General features: G+C 44.6%; 1 protein-coding gene across 1 annotated transcript; it reads left to right on the top strand.

Annotated features, from left to right (window-relative positions):
- Positions 1 to 163: 163 nt before the first annotated feature.
- UNG (uracil DNA glycosylase) lies at positions 164 to 13,785 on the top strand. Its single transcript, XM_006151490.3, has 6 exons — positions 164 to 627; positions 1,161 to 1,256; positions 5,021 to 5,118; positions 6,031 to 6,119; positions 7,986 to 8,164; positions 13,149 to 13,785. The coding sequence occupies exons 1-6, from the start codon at positions 316 to 318 to the stop codon at positions 13,287 to 13,289; spliced, it is 915 nt and encodes a 304-aa protein (XP_006151552.1). The 5' UTR covers positions 164 to 315; the 3' UTR covers positions 13,290 to 13,785.
- Positions 13,786 to 14,106: the final 321 nt, after the last annotated feature.

Below are 14,106 nucleotides of genomic sequence, written 5' to 3'. Positions count from 1 at the left end.
GCCCCGCCCCAAGGGGCCGGAGCCTCGGGGCCCGTCGCGCCAATCCACGCGCCTCTTGCCCGCCCTGCTCGGCGTGCGGTCCAATCGGGAGCGGGGAGAGGCGGGACCCGGCGGGGGGAGGGTTTTTGCCGCGAAAAGGCCACGTGAGGACTGGAGCGGCGTTCCCGCTGGGCGGGGCGCCTCAGTGCGGTCCCTCGGTCCTGCGGGTCCCTCAGGCCCCTTCGCCTGGCTCCGTTTTAGTACGAAACCCCGTTGCCGGACCGGGCTCGGGCCCGGGCACCGGTTGTTCGGTTTTGCCCGGTCCTGGCGCCACAGATGGGCATCTTCTGCCTTTGGCGGCTGGATTTGGGCCGGAAGCTGCAGGCGCTCAGGCAAGGGCGGCCGCAACTTGTAACTCGCTTCTGCGGGGACTTCTTCCAGGCCAGCCCCGCCAAGAAGGCCCGGACAGGGGAGAACGAACCGGGGACGCCACCTTCCTCGCCATTGAGCCCCGAGCAGTTGGTCCGCATCCAGAGGAACAAGGCCGCGGCCCTGCTCAGACTCGCAGCCCGCAACGTGCCCGTGGGCTTTGGCGAGAGCTGGAAGAAGCCCCTCAGCGGAGAGTTCGGGAAGCCGTATTTTATAAAGGTAGGTGTGGAAATCCACCTCCCGTAGGGAAAATGAACGTGCAGGCTGCTGGCAAGCCCGTGTTTGTAGGATGTTGCTTTCACCTAAAGGAGGTCAAATGAAGCCCTGGTGTTTTGAATCCGCACTTTTTTAATAGGTTAAGCTTGTTTAAAAAAAAAAAAAAAACAACTGTAAGATGATATCATAGTTTATGTTAAGCCACTTAGCTCTCTAAGAAAAATTGGAATAGTAAAACTGTCAGCCACAATGAGTGACACCAGGCATGGCGGTTAAAAGGGGGAGGAGTTGGCATCATCAGGAAATGGAAGCAGCCAGGTAAATCAACCTTGACCCAGCCCTGAGAAAGAAAGGGGAGAGAACCTATACGACTGAGCAAGTTAGGTGAGGAAGAGGCACCATTTGTTGTTTAAAAGAATTTGGATATAAAGCATGGCAAAGAACCAGATGATGCTTAAAAGTAACCTGCCTTAGAAACTCTTACTGAGCACGTCATTTCCAGTGAGAATCTGATTTTAAGTTTATTTTTAAATCAGCTAATGGGATTTGTGGCAGAAGAAAGAAAACATCACACTGTGTATCCACCCCCTGACCAAGTCTTCACATGGACCCAGATGTGTGATATAAGAGATGTAAGTATAAGTAGTCGATGAATTTAATTAGGGTAGTGAGTCAAATCCAGGTGGAGTGTCCCTTATCCAACATGCTTGAGATTTTGGATTTCTTTCAGATTTTGGAATATTTGTATATACATAACATCTTAGAGATGGGGCCCGAATCTGAACATGAATTTCATTTACATTTCATATACACCTTATACACATAGCCTGAAGGTAATTTTCTATGTTTTTGTGTTGCACAAAACATTTTGACTGATTTAACATTACATCCCAAGGTCAAGTGTGGAATTTTCCACTTGTGGAAAATTGGAATTCAAAACATTTTAGATTTTGGAGTGTTTTGAGTTAAGGATGCTAAACCTGTAATATTTGTTAATTAGAGATACTGGATTTCATCCATAATTCTGTAGCAACTGAAATTGTGAGGTTTGGCTGCCTATATTTTAGTCTATATTTTTTCTTTTTTTAATAGAGGGATTTTTGCTATAGGGCATGTATGCTGGCTGGAGAGAGAGAGAAAATTAAAAATCACTCCCTAGGGGACTGGCCACACTTCAATCCCTTCTCCGTTCTCCTCCTGGGATTTTGGGCATGCATGCACACACACCCAGTATGATTTTCAGGCCACCTGGTCTAGGACTCAAACTGCAGTTGGCCTTGTGGGATACCAGTGCCATAACCACCATGGTACCTACTGGCCCCCAGAGCAAGAGTTTTAATTACAGATTTTTGTTTTTGAAGTTTACCCCAAAAAAGGCTAAGTTCTATTAAATTTAGTCCTAGTGGGCCTGCAGGTGGTATGGTGGTTAAGGTGTAATAGTAAAGGACCAGCAGATGACATAATAGTTAAGTCTCTGAACTCCCACATAGCTCACCACAGTTTGAGTCCCAGATCCAACGGCTTAAACTCACGCTGGCTTAACACGCCGTGTGCTTGTGTGCGTGCCCAAAATTCTGACAGGAGCATGGAGGAGAAGGGATTACAGTTTGGCCATCCCCCATCTCGCTTCCTGCCTCTGTCTCTTTCTGTGTCTCTGGCAAGTACATGCGCTCTATAGCAAAAAAAAAACCAAACAAACTTAAAAAATAATAAATAATAAAACTAAAAAAGTACTATCAATAGTTTGTTCCTTGTTTATCATGCCTTGCTCTGAATACTAATGATTGATCTAAACCAAGACAACTCAAAGATGATTGGCTCTATGTGTCACCGAGGATTGGATTTGTCAGTGGGACTTTTTTGGCAGATGAGCCTACTAAGGTCAGGGAGGCTAGGTGGTGGCCCCAAGATGGTCCTTCATCCAAGACTAGACCTCCTTGCCAGGAACCTTTACAGCTAAGATAGGTTGTGTTGCCATGAAGAATGTGCCAGTGACAACATGAAGTTGGGGGAAGAAAGGTCCACAAAGGTTCCTGAACCTAGGAACATCTGAAGCTGGATTTGAAGAATAAAGAACAGCCTACGGGGTCAGCAGGTGGCATGGCGATTAAGGCACTGGACTCCCACATGACTGACCATGGTTTGACTCCCAGACCTGGCAGTTTGCTTTCTCACTTTCCCTGTCTCTCTTTCTTTATCTGGTAGTGCACATGCCCTATAGCAAATTAAATAATGATAATAAATAAAGTTAAATAAATCTTTAAAAAAAAAAAAAAAGACTGTGGATAGAGGCCTGAGGTTTAAGCCATTGATTTAGATTTTTGCCTTAGGGTGCATGCCAGAGAGACAAAGTGAGAAGTCACCCCCCGAGGGAATGGCCATTTTGCAATTCCTTCTCAGGATTTTGGGCATGATCACATGCCTGGCATGATTTTCAAGCCACAGGGTCTGGGGCTCATACCATAGTAGGCCATGTGGGAGTCCAGTGCCTTTAATCACCATCTACCATCTACTGACTCCTAAAGGCCTACGAATGAAGATGAGGTTGACAGGGCTGGACCATAAGGAATTGTTTTCTACACCTTCTGCAGCAAGGACCTTATTACTTCCCCTTGCCTCTTGCCACCTATTCCCATGTCTCTTTTTAATTTTTATTTATTTAATTTGCTTGTGCACTCACCAGAAGAAGAGGGGAGAGGGAGAAAGCACATTCCCCCATATTGGGCCATGGTCACATACCAAGTCCTTTTCCATTTCTCCATCCTGTTGAGATTTGGGACACACATGCTCTGGGGCCCAGCATGTTGAAGTCACTGGGCCTGGGATTCAAGCTGCATAATGTGCCATGTGGGATCTGGTTCCTTTAGCCACTGGGCTACGGAGCTGACCTTCAGTTTTTTTAATTGCATCAGACATTGTCTTTCTGTGTTGGAATCCTCCTGCCTCAGTCTCCCACATTGTGAAGACTGCAGATGCACCACCATTTGCAGCTGCAGTGGCTGTTTTGACCTGGAGTTTCTCTGTTGGTTTTTTCTGTTAGACGATACAGGAGAACAGGCATCCTCCAATGCTGCTGCTGAAACAGCTTCAACTTTGAAAAGGAGCTGAGTCCATATGAAGGGACTTCAGAAGTTCTTGGAAAAGTAGAATGGAAGTATAAATTTATTTTGGTGCAAGAAAAATTTGAAACCCCTGCAGTTTTTTATAATATGAATTTTCCATGAACTCAAGATGGAATAGGGATGACCAGGAGGTCGTTAGCCACTTGTTATGTTTCTGGGTGTTCATACTTGTCACAAGGGTATATTTAGCTTTGGTAATATGAAAAATTACAGATATGAATGCAAAGTTGACCCAATTTGTTTACTTTTTAAAAATTATTTAATTTTACTTTTTTTTGGGGGGGAGAGGTTTTTGCTATACGGCACGTGCACTCGCCAGAAAGATAGAGACAGAAAGCGAGAAATCACCCCCCAGGGGGGATGGCCACGTTGTAATCCCTTCACCTTCATTCTCCTCTTGGGATCTTGGGCACACACGCACAGGTGCCCGGCATGAGTTTAAGCCACCGGGTCCAGGACTTGAACCACGGTCGACTATGTGGGAGTCCAGCGACATAGCTGTTATGCTAACTGCTGGTCCCTGATTTTACTTATTTTTACGTTTGCTATAGGGCATGTGCACTCACCAGATAGCCGCAGAGAGTGAAAAGGCAAGCTACCAGGTCCAGAAATTGAACTGAGTGGTTGGCCTTATGGTAGTCCAGCACCTTAACCACTACACCACCTGCTGGTCCCAACCCAACTTGTTTTAAATGAATGTGTGTCAGAGAAGGGGATGGACAGCATGGCCAATGAATGATTGGTAATGAGAAATAATAGGGCTGAGTCTATTTCTCCCTTCATGGAGTTCTTGTTTGGGCCAAGAGGGGGGTTCTCCTCCCCGTAGTTGTGTCTTTGCTAGTTAGTGTCACACACACACACACACACACATATGTATATATGTATTTTTTGTGTGTAAAATATTTTTATTTAATTTTACTTAATATTTTTTCAGTTTAACCAGAGAGAGAGAGGGAAAGTGAGAAAGCAAGCCTCCAGGTTCAGGACTTGAATCGTGGTCAGCCATATGGAAGCCTAGCACCTTCACCACACTACCTACTGGACTCCCATATATATATATTTTTAATACAATAATTTTTTTTTTAGAATTATTTAACTTTATCTCTCTATCTTAATTTAACTGGAGAGAGAGAGGGAAAGTGAGAAAGCAAGCCGCCAGGCCCAGGACTCAAACTGCAGTTGGCCATGTGGGAGTCCAGTGTCCTTAACCATCACCTGGCCCACCTGGTGGGCCCCTGTATATTGTTTTAATTCCTTGCCATTGGTGTTCACAGGTGAAGGTCGTCATCCTGGGACAGGATCCATATCATGGACCCAATCAAGCTCATGGGCTTTGCTTTAGTGTTCAAAGACCAGTTCCACCGCCACCCAGGTACAGTTGCCTTACAGATGTCCATTTCCCCCACCGCCCACCATGATTATTGACACTTTCAGACTTTGCAAGTTGAGACCCTTTAGAGCTTTTTCCTGGCCTTTAGAGCACAAAGTCTTAAGCTCAGTACTATTGACATTTGGGCTGAGTAACTCTCTGTTGTGGAGGGGAATTGTTCTGTGTATCAGAGGGTGTTGAGCAGCATCCCTGGCCTGTACCTGCCAGGTGTCTGAAGCACACCTCTCACCTGTGACAGTGAAATGTCCAGATCTTGCCTAAAGTCTCTAGAGAAGCCTCATCACCCCCCAATTTGAAGAATCAAACCACTGCTTTAGAGATTTTTGTATATATTAAAACATAAATATATTGGGACCAGAAGTTGGTGTAAGGGCTATGTCACTGAACTCCCATGTAGTTGACCACAGTTCAAGTCTCGGACCTGGTAACTTAAACTCATGCTGGGCACATGTGTGTGTATACCCAAGATCCCGAGAGGAAAATGGAGGATAAGGGATTGTTGTGTGGTTATCCCCCTGGGGGGTGATTTCTTGCTTTCCCTCTCTCTGTCTCTCTGTCTCTGTCTTTCTGGATAGCGCATGTGCCCTATAGCAAAAACCTCTCAAAAAAAAAAAAAAACTATAAATATATACTGATAAGAAACTGAGCATTTTAGGAAGGAGGTTTGTTATTGCTGGGCCATTCAGAACTCTGTTCTTTAAATCCAAACCTGGTAAAGGTGTTGGCAGACTGATCTGTCAGGACTGACAGTGTTTAGCTCATTAATTGGGCTGTGTGCCCTGTTGTCCTTCCCATGGATTGTCTTCACAGATATTAACCTCTGATCTTTTCACGCATTATCTTGAAGTTTCAGAATTATACTTAAAATTCTTTTTTCTCCTGACTTGCTTTCAGTTTGGAAAATATTTATAAAGAGCTGTCTACAGACATTGACGGTTTTGTTCATCCTGGCCACGGTGATCTATCTGGATGGGCCAAACAAGGTACACTGACCATTGCTGGACCTGGTTCAACTGAGGCCTATTGTCATCTCTGTTCTCATTTGTGCTAAAAGTTGCCCAGAGAACTAGCAATCTAATAAAATCGCTAATTTATATAAGTAATTACAAGGGATCTTGAAAAAGTTTATAGAAGAGGCTAGCAGGTAGTGTGGTGGTTAAAGACACTGGACTCCCACATGGCTGACCACGGTTCAAGTCTTGGACCTGGTGGCTTGCTTTCTCATTTTCTTTCTGTGTGCCTCGCTCTGGTCAAAATTTTAAAAAGGTAGCATTTATTTTAAATAAGATAAAGGATATAATTCCTTAAAAACAAAGTTCATGACAAATGCATATTAAAAGCTGCATGGATTTAGGGGCCTGCAGGTGGGGTGGGGTTTGGAGGCACCGGAGTCCCAAATGGCCAACTGCGGTTTGAGTCCCGGATCTGGTGGCTTGCTTTCTCTTGTTCCCTCTCTCTGTCTCTCTTTAGTCAAATTCAATAGTAATAATAAATAAAGGAAATAATTCTTTGTTAGAAAAAGTTCATGGAAAATGCATTTTAAAAACTGCGTGGGTTTCAATATTCTTTTTTTTTAGATTTTTTGCTATAGGGTACATGCACTTACTGGAGAGACAGAGACAGAAAGTGAGAAATCACACCCCCCAGGGTGGGGATTGCACCTACAATCCCTTCTCCATTCTCCTCTTGGGAGTTCGGCATGCATGAACATGAACCCAGCATGAGTTAAAGCCATGGAGTCCAGGACTCGAACTGCAGTTAACTACGCGGGAGTCCAGTAATGTAACCATTACGTCATCTGTTGGTCCCAGATTTCAACTTTTTTTTGCACGAAGAATAAACTTAATTTTCTTTATTGCTTTAATTTTATTTTCTACAATCTTTGAAGTCCTTATATAGAGATACATATATATATGTGTATTAGTGGTTTTTTTGTTTGTTTGTTTGTTTTAAAGAGAATTTTGCTATAGGGCTCCTGCGCTCACCAGAAAGAGAGAGACAGAAAGACAGAAAGCGAGAAATCACCCCTCAGGGGGGATGGCGACGCCACAATCCCTTCTCCTCCATTCTCCTCTTGGGATCTTGGGCACGCATGCACATGTGCCTGGAGTGAGTTTAAGCCACTGGGTCTGGGACTTGAACTGTGGTCGACTACATGGGAGTCCAATGACATAGCCGTTACGCCAACTGCTGGTCCCTATATGTATAATTTTTAAAGAGCAGCCAATGATTTTTTTAATGTTTTAAGTGTAATTTGAAACAGAAAAGTTTTTTTCTTCAAGTGCCAGAATGTATGGGTGCATGCATGAGACAAGGAGTGGAAGACAACGTTCTCCTTCCAACCTCCCATTGGGACCGTTTTGCACCTTTTCCCTCCAGTTGTCTAACCTATCAGGATCCTGTGCATGTGTGTTCATTATGTAAACTGTTGGGTTGGGACTCAAACCCTGGTTGGTCATATGGGATTTGACTACCTCTACACAGTGCTTAATTGCTGTGCTACAGGCCAGCCCTCTTTTTTAAAAAAATTTAACCCGAGAGCACGTGTGCCCATCAGAGAAAGTGAAGAAGCAGGCCCTCCTCCACTAATTCCTTCTTCATTTCTTCCTCCTTTCAGGATCTTGGGCATGCATGCGCATGGCACTTGTCGTTTCACAAGCTCCTTGAACTGTGCAGTTGCAGTGTGGGAATCTTCTCCTGTCGTAATGCTTTCTTTGTTATCTGCTTTCATTCAGCTACTCTGGATCCCAGCAAGTGTGGGATTTCATCATGTGTTTAATCATTGTTGGATACTGGGGTTGATTCATCCGAGTCCACTTTTAACCTATTTCTTCTGTGTGTGTTCATAGGTGTGCTCCTACTCAACGCAGTCCTCACCGTGCGGGCCCATCAAGCCAACTCTCACAAGGAGAGAGGTTGGGAGCAGTTTACTGATGCGGTCGTGTCCTGGCTAAACCAGAACTCACACGGCCTCGTCTTCTTGCTCTGGGGCTCTTACGCTCAGAAGAAAGGCAGTGCCATTGATAGGGTATGTTTGTTTTTAACACTTTAAACAGCAAAGAATTCTTGGAATCCCTGTTTTGTGGTCCTGAAAAATCCATGTCATAAAATGAATTGTCTTTTCCCCATAAAAAGAGATTTATTGTAATTACAGCTTGGGTATCCCATTGAGAATTTAGCAGAATTCAGGCAAATTATAGGAATGGTAAACTGTACGAGAAAGCAGCTGGATGAGTGATGATAAAACAAATGAAAAAAGATTTCTGGCTTCCAAGAAATGTGGGAGCGTATAGAAAACAAAGTTTCAGTTACTCACAAATTGGACTTTCTGATCAAAATGCCATTGTTGATCATCAAATCTCAGCTCTAATTGCAAATATCCAACATGACCAAAGCAGTGTTTTCATTGCTGTGTCCTCCTGCATCATTCCCCAGCTTGCTCCTCTCTGTTCCATTTGCTGACTGACCCTTCCAAGGGATCTTCACATAATTCATAGAAAATGCATATTATGAGAACGCTGCATGGACTTCAGAATTTTCTGTTCTAAGATAAACTTGTACTTTTATTCCACTTTTCCACCAATTTTTCCCTTCTATATAACTGGTTTTATATATACATATATATATATGTATATATATGTGTATATATATATATACATGCACACCTGTTTCAGCTGAGGCCTGTTGTCATCTCTGTTCTGTGCTGCCTGTTTCAAGTGAGGCCTGTTGTCATCTCTGTTCTGTGCTGCTCATTTGTGGTAAAGGTTGCCCAGAGAACTAGCATCTAATAAAACCGCTAATTTATATAAGTTATTACAAGGGATCTTTAAAAAGTTTTTATATGTATATATATATACATACACACACACACACACACTTGAATCTTGAATCTTCTTGAATCTTTTCTTTTCTCTCGTCCGCTTAAATTCAGTCTTTCAATAAATTCTATCAACTCTGCCCTTTAAAAACATTCCAGTTCTGCTGCTATGCAGAGTCACCACTGTTACCCTCTAGCAGAACCATCATCTCGAGATTGTGGTTTGATAGAAAATGGTGGTAGAGGAGCAGAGAATGGTGGGGAGTGGGAGAGGAGTTAGCGTTTAAGCTGGGAGTGGTGGTATGTACCTGTGGTCCCAGCTGTTCTGGAGGATCATGACACAGTGAGACCCTGTTTGAAAATTAAAGAGAGGGCTGCTGGGGCTGGCTTTGTAGTGTAGTGGTTAAAGGAGCCAGATCTCACATAGTTGACCATGGTTCAAATTCAGACCTCAGTGTCTTCAAATTAAACCTGCTGAGCCCATGCACATGTGTGTCCCAGATCCCAACAACAGTGAATAGAGAAGGGATTATGGCGTGTACGTGATCCATTGGGTGCGTTCTTCCCCTGCTTGTCTCTTGTGAACACATGTGTTCTCTGGCAATTTAAAATAAAGGAATGAGTCTTCAGCTCAGGCATCCGAGGGGAGACTCTTGAGTGGGGAAGTAAGATAGGGGGAAACTTTACAATATAAAAAAGCTTTAATAAATGAAGTAAAAGGATTAACTGGGGCAACCTAGCAGTAGTTTCTGGTATGACACAAGGAAACTGGTGTATCAGAAATGCGCAAGGCTCTCCAACCCTCCCCCCCCAATCCAGTGTCAGGAACCAGATCAAGCACTTTTTTTTTTTTTTTAATTTATTTTTTTGGAGAGGTTTTTGCTATAGGGCGTGTGCACTCGCCAGAAAGACAGAGAGAGACAGAAAGCAAGAAATCACCCCCGGAGGGATGGACTCTGAAATCCCTTCTCCTCCCTTCTCTTCTTGGGATCTTGGGCATGCACGTACACATGCCCGGCATGAGTTTAAGCCACTGGGTCTGGGACTCGAACCATGGTCGACTACATAGGAGTCCAGCAACATACCTGTTATGCCAACTGCTGGTCCCACATTTTTAAAAATAATTATTTTACTTACCTTTATTTTCATTTGACCAGAGAGGGACAGAAATCAAGCTGCCAGGTTTGGGACTTGAACCTCGTGGGAGTCCAGCACCCTTAACCACCATACCACTTGCCAGCTCCTCAAGCACTTTTTATGCAGAATCTTGCATAACTCTCAGAAAGGCCTGGAGGGTAGGAGCACACATACTCTGTACAAATGACCCAAGATCTGATTATCTAGGTACTTACGTGCACAGGTGAACATTTCCTAATCTCTGCCTAGGGTGGTTTACGGCCAGTTTTGCTTTTATTATTAATCTTTATTGAACATGGTTTGCTCTAAAAGGAAACCATTGTTAAAAATATCTTGATCATTAAAACCCATTTGCTGGGACCAGCAGTTGGCGTAATGACTATGTCGCTGGACTCCCCTGTAGTTGACTGCAGTTTGAGTCCCAGACCTGGTAGCTTAAACTCACGCTGGGCACTTGTGTGTGAGTGCCCAAGATCCTGAGAAGAGCTTGTGGCGTGATTTCTCACTTTCTGTCTCTTTGTCTTTTTGGCGAGCACACGCATCTTATAGCAAAAACCTTTCCAATAAAAGGGGGGAAAAAAAAACACTTGCAACCTGGGTGATGTGGCACGTGCCTGTAATCCCAGCTCCTGGGAGGCCAAGACAGAATTGCGAGCTCAAGGCCAGCCCTGGGCAACATAGCAAGATCCTGTCTCTTTAATAAAAACCACAAAAAAAGCAAAGTATGTGGCTCCCACCCAGTACCTCTCCTGACATGCCACTTGTATAGTGTCTCCTCACTCCTGTCCCACAAGCACATTAAATTCAGTACCTTGGGGGCCAGCCAGTGGCATGGAGGTTAAGACAGCTTGATCCCACATGACCAGCTGTGTAGTTCAAGTCCCAGACCTGATGGCTTGGAAAAACATGCCAGGTGCATATGCATGTGTGCCCAAAATTCTGAGAGGAGAATGAGAAGGGGTTGCATCATGCTGTTCCCCCAGGGGGTACTTTCTCACACAACCTCTTCTCTTCCTCCCCCAAGTGAGTGCACATGCTCTATAGGAAGTTTTTTTTTTAATTCAGTATTTTCTAAACTAGTTTGTCCTTTTCTCATCTCTCCCTCACTAAACTTGCTCCTCCATACTCCCCAGCAATTAAAAAGTACCACCCAGTTACCCAACTAGAAATCTAATACCTTTCATGCTATTCACTTACCTCTCTCCTCTGCTTCCCTCTCCTCTCCCCTATCAAGTCATTCCATCTGTCAGATCCATCCTTTGCCTTAGCTCAGGTCTCCCCCTGATCTTGCCTAGAAAGTTCACATGCTTTCTTCTCCCTGCACCGCCTTGGTTTAGGCCACAAGCTGGTTTTAAGGGTAGCCCCCAACTAGCCTCTCAGTCGTAACTCCCCACCTTCCACTCTGAGTTCCAGGGTGACTGAGCCCCCTGTGCTTTCTCATCACGTCCCACTTCTCTGCTGCTCTCTGCACCGCCTGCTTCCTAGGCCCAGAGTGCAGAGGACGTCCCTCTTAGGATGCTGATGAGCTTAGTGTCAGAGCTTAGCCTGACTGACATTGACAGGGCCTGTACTACAGGCTGGAGAATGGTGAGCACTTGACCATCCTTCTCACAATAATCAGGTCCATGGTTGTTCATTTGATCCTTCACGGAACTTCGTGAGCTCAGTGGTGGTGTCCCCAGTTTACAAAAGAAAACCAAAGTGTACTTTAGTTTCAGTGATTTTTCACCAAATGGGAGGACTGGACTTAAACTCAGATAGCCTGGCTATATGCTCTGTGCTCTTTTATTCTTTTAATTTGCCGGAAGGCACGTGTGCTCACTGGAGAGAGATGGGAGGTGGGGAGGGCAAGAAAACACCCCCTATGAGGTATGGTCACATCATAATCCCTTTGCACTTCTCCCTCTTTTGAGGATTTTAGGCATACATGCCCTGTGTGTTTTTCAAGCTGTAGGGCCTGGGATTTGAACCGTGAGGTCAGCCATGGGGGATCCAGCTCCCTTGCTTTGTCAGCACTCCCCTTCCGCACTCCCCCTCCCACTAAGGTCTTTAAAGAGAGTTGTTTTGAAAAAAGGTGATTTGTTAGGTGGTTTTTATTTAGATACAGAAAAGAAAAGAAACAAAAATGGGAACCAGCAGATGGCGTAATGATTGCGTCACTAGACTCCCCACATAGTTGAGCAAGTTTTGAATCCTGGACCCAGTGGCTTAAAACTCAGGCCATGTGCATGTGTGTGCACCCAAAATCCCGAGAAGAGAATGAAGAAGGGATTGCAGCGTGGCCATACCCCTTGATGGGGGTGATTTCTTGCTTTCTGTCTCTGGTGAGCACACACACACCCTATAGCAAAAATATTTCTTAAAAAAGAAACAGAAATGGTTCATAGTCTAACTACTCAGTACCACAGTTGACATTAAAAAGTCAAAGTATCCCATTGTTGCTGTGAGACAATTCAGGTTGCTCAAGAAGGTACAAAATGGAAAGTAAATGACTTCCACACCCCCCACCCCATAAAGGAATTACTATAAATAGTATCATGGGTGTTTTTCTAGAAAAACTTGTATTGCATTTATTACTTTACCTTGCTTTTCCCCCGTCATGAGTTTCAAGGTCTCCCCATCAGTATTGCGTTTCACCAGTTCCATAGCACTGGATTTATATGGGACTCTAGCTGAGAGCAGCCGTGCTAGGGTGAGCCCCTGTGCACATGTGTCTTTGCACATGTGCATATATGCATTATGTATGTACAGTCTGAGTGAGTGGTGGACTGGGGGATAGTAAGGTAGAGACCCTGTCACAGTGTAAAACACTGCTGGGTAGAAGACTGAGCCTGATGCTCTAGTGTCCTCAGGTAGCTTAGCAGAGGTAGGTAATGGCTCTACAAATGAATGAACAACCAGACTTCTCAGATAAATGATAAATGCTGGCGGTGAATAGACTTGGGCAGGTGGGAGAATTTAGAGAAGGCCAAGAGGGATCGCACAGCTTTCTTAAGGCCACAGCCCTCCTTTTCTAAAGTCCAGCATCTGCCATGGTTTATTTTTTGTTCTTTTTCAGAAGCGGCACCATGTACTGCAGACTGCTCACCCTTCCCCGCTGTCAGTGTATAGAGGGTTCTTTGGGTGTAGACATTTTTCCAAAACCAACGAGCTGCTGCGGAAGTCTGGGAAGAAGCCCATCAACTGGAAGGAGCTGTGATTGTGAACTGAGCCGGTGGTCTCTCTCCACCGGTGGGTTTTGAGAAACTGCTGTTGAGTGATTTCAGTTACAAAGTTGTAAATTTCCCTTTCTGTTTGTAAGTACTTGGCATATGGGGAAAATCTTCTGCCAAAACACCAGGGCCCAGGCTGCTGGGTACAGGCATGGCAGCTTTATCCAGCCAGAACCAACTGAGACTACCCTTTGACCTGAGTCATCCTCTGCTCTATGGTTTTGGCCTGCAACATGGACCCTCTTGAAGACAGGAGGTCAAACACTCACTTGGCTGTCTTCATCTCCCTTACCATTATGGTGTGGGGGGGTGGGGCTGCATCTTTTTGGCACAGCCAGTAGTTTGGGGCCCGCTGCTACTTGTTTTTACGTGGTAGGTTAGACTTTTGGTTACGAGGCTTTGGGCGTTTGTGGAGAAAGGACCCCTGTGTCCAGCCCATTTCCAGGTACACTGTTCCCTTGACCTTTCAAAGGGCCCTGTGGCCCCTCCTAGGAGGAAATGTAAGGATGTTTTGTAAGTTTCTAGAAATCTGACTGAGAAGCTAAGGATCCATTTAGAGGTGGACATGCCTTCTTATGTGAGCCTGTTAACAGACAAGCTGAGGGAATCAAGGTAGGCTTTGTTTATCCTGTTATTCTTTGTTTTTTTCCTGGAGTAAGCAGTGGACGATGACCAAGGAGGAGGGGAAAAGGACTTTTTTTTTTTTAATGGGAGGAGTGTCTTTTTCCTAGAGTAATCCCAAGTTGGGCTTTTTAAAGCAGCAGACTGCCAAATGCTGAATTTTATGGACTGGAAATCACTTTG

The sequence above is a fragment of the Tupaia chinensis genome, unplaced genomic scaffold (assembly GCF_000334495.1).
Source record: "Tupaia chinensis unplaced genomic scaffold, TupChi_1.0 Scaffold000320_1, whole genome shotgun sequence".
NCBI classification, from domain to species: domain Eukaryota; kingdom Metazoa; phylum Chordata; class Mammalia; order Scandentia; family Tupaiidae; genus Tupaia; species Tupaia belangeri.
This window is presented reverse-complemented; position numbering and strand designations above follow the sequence as displayed.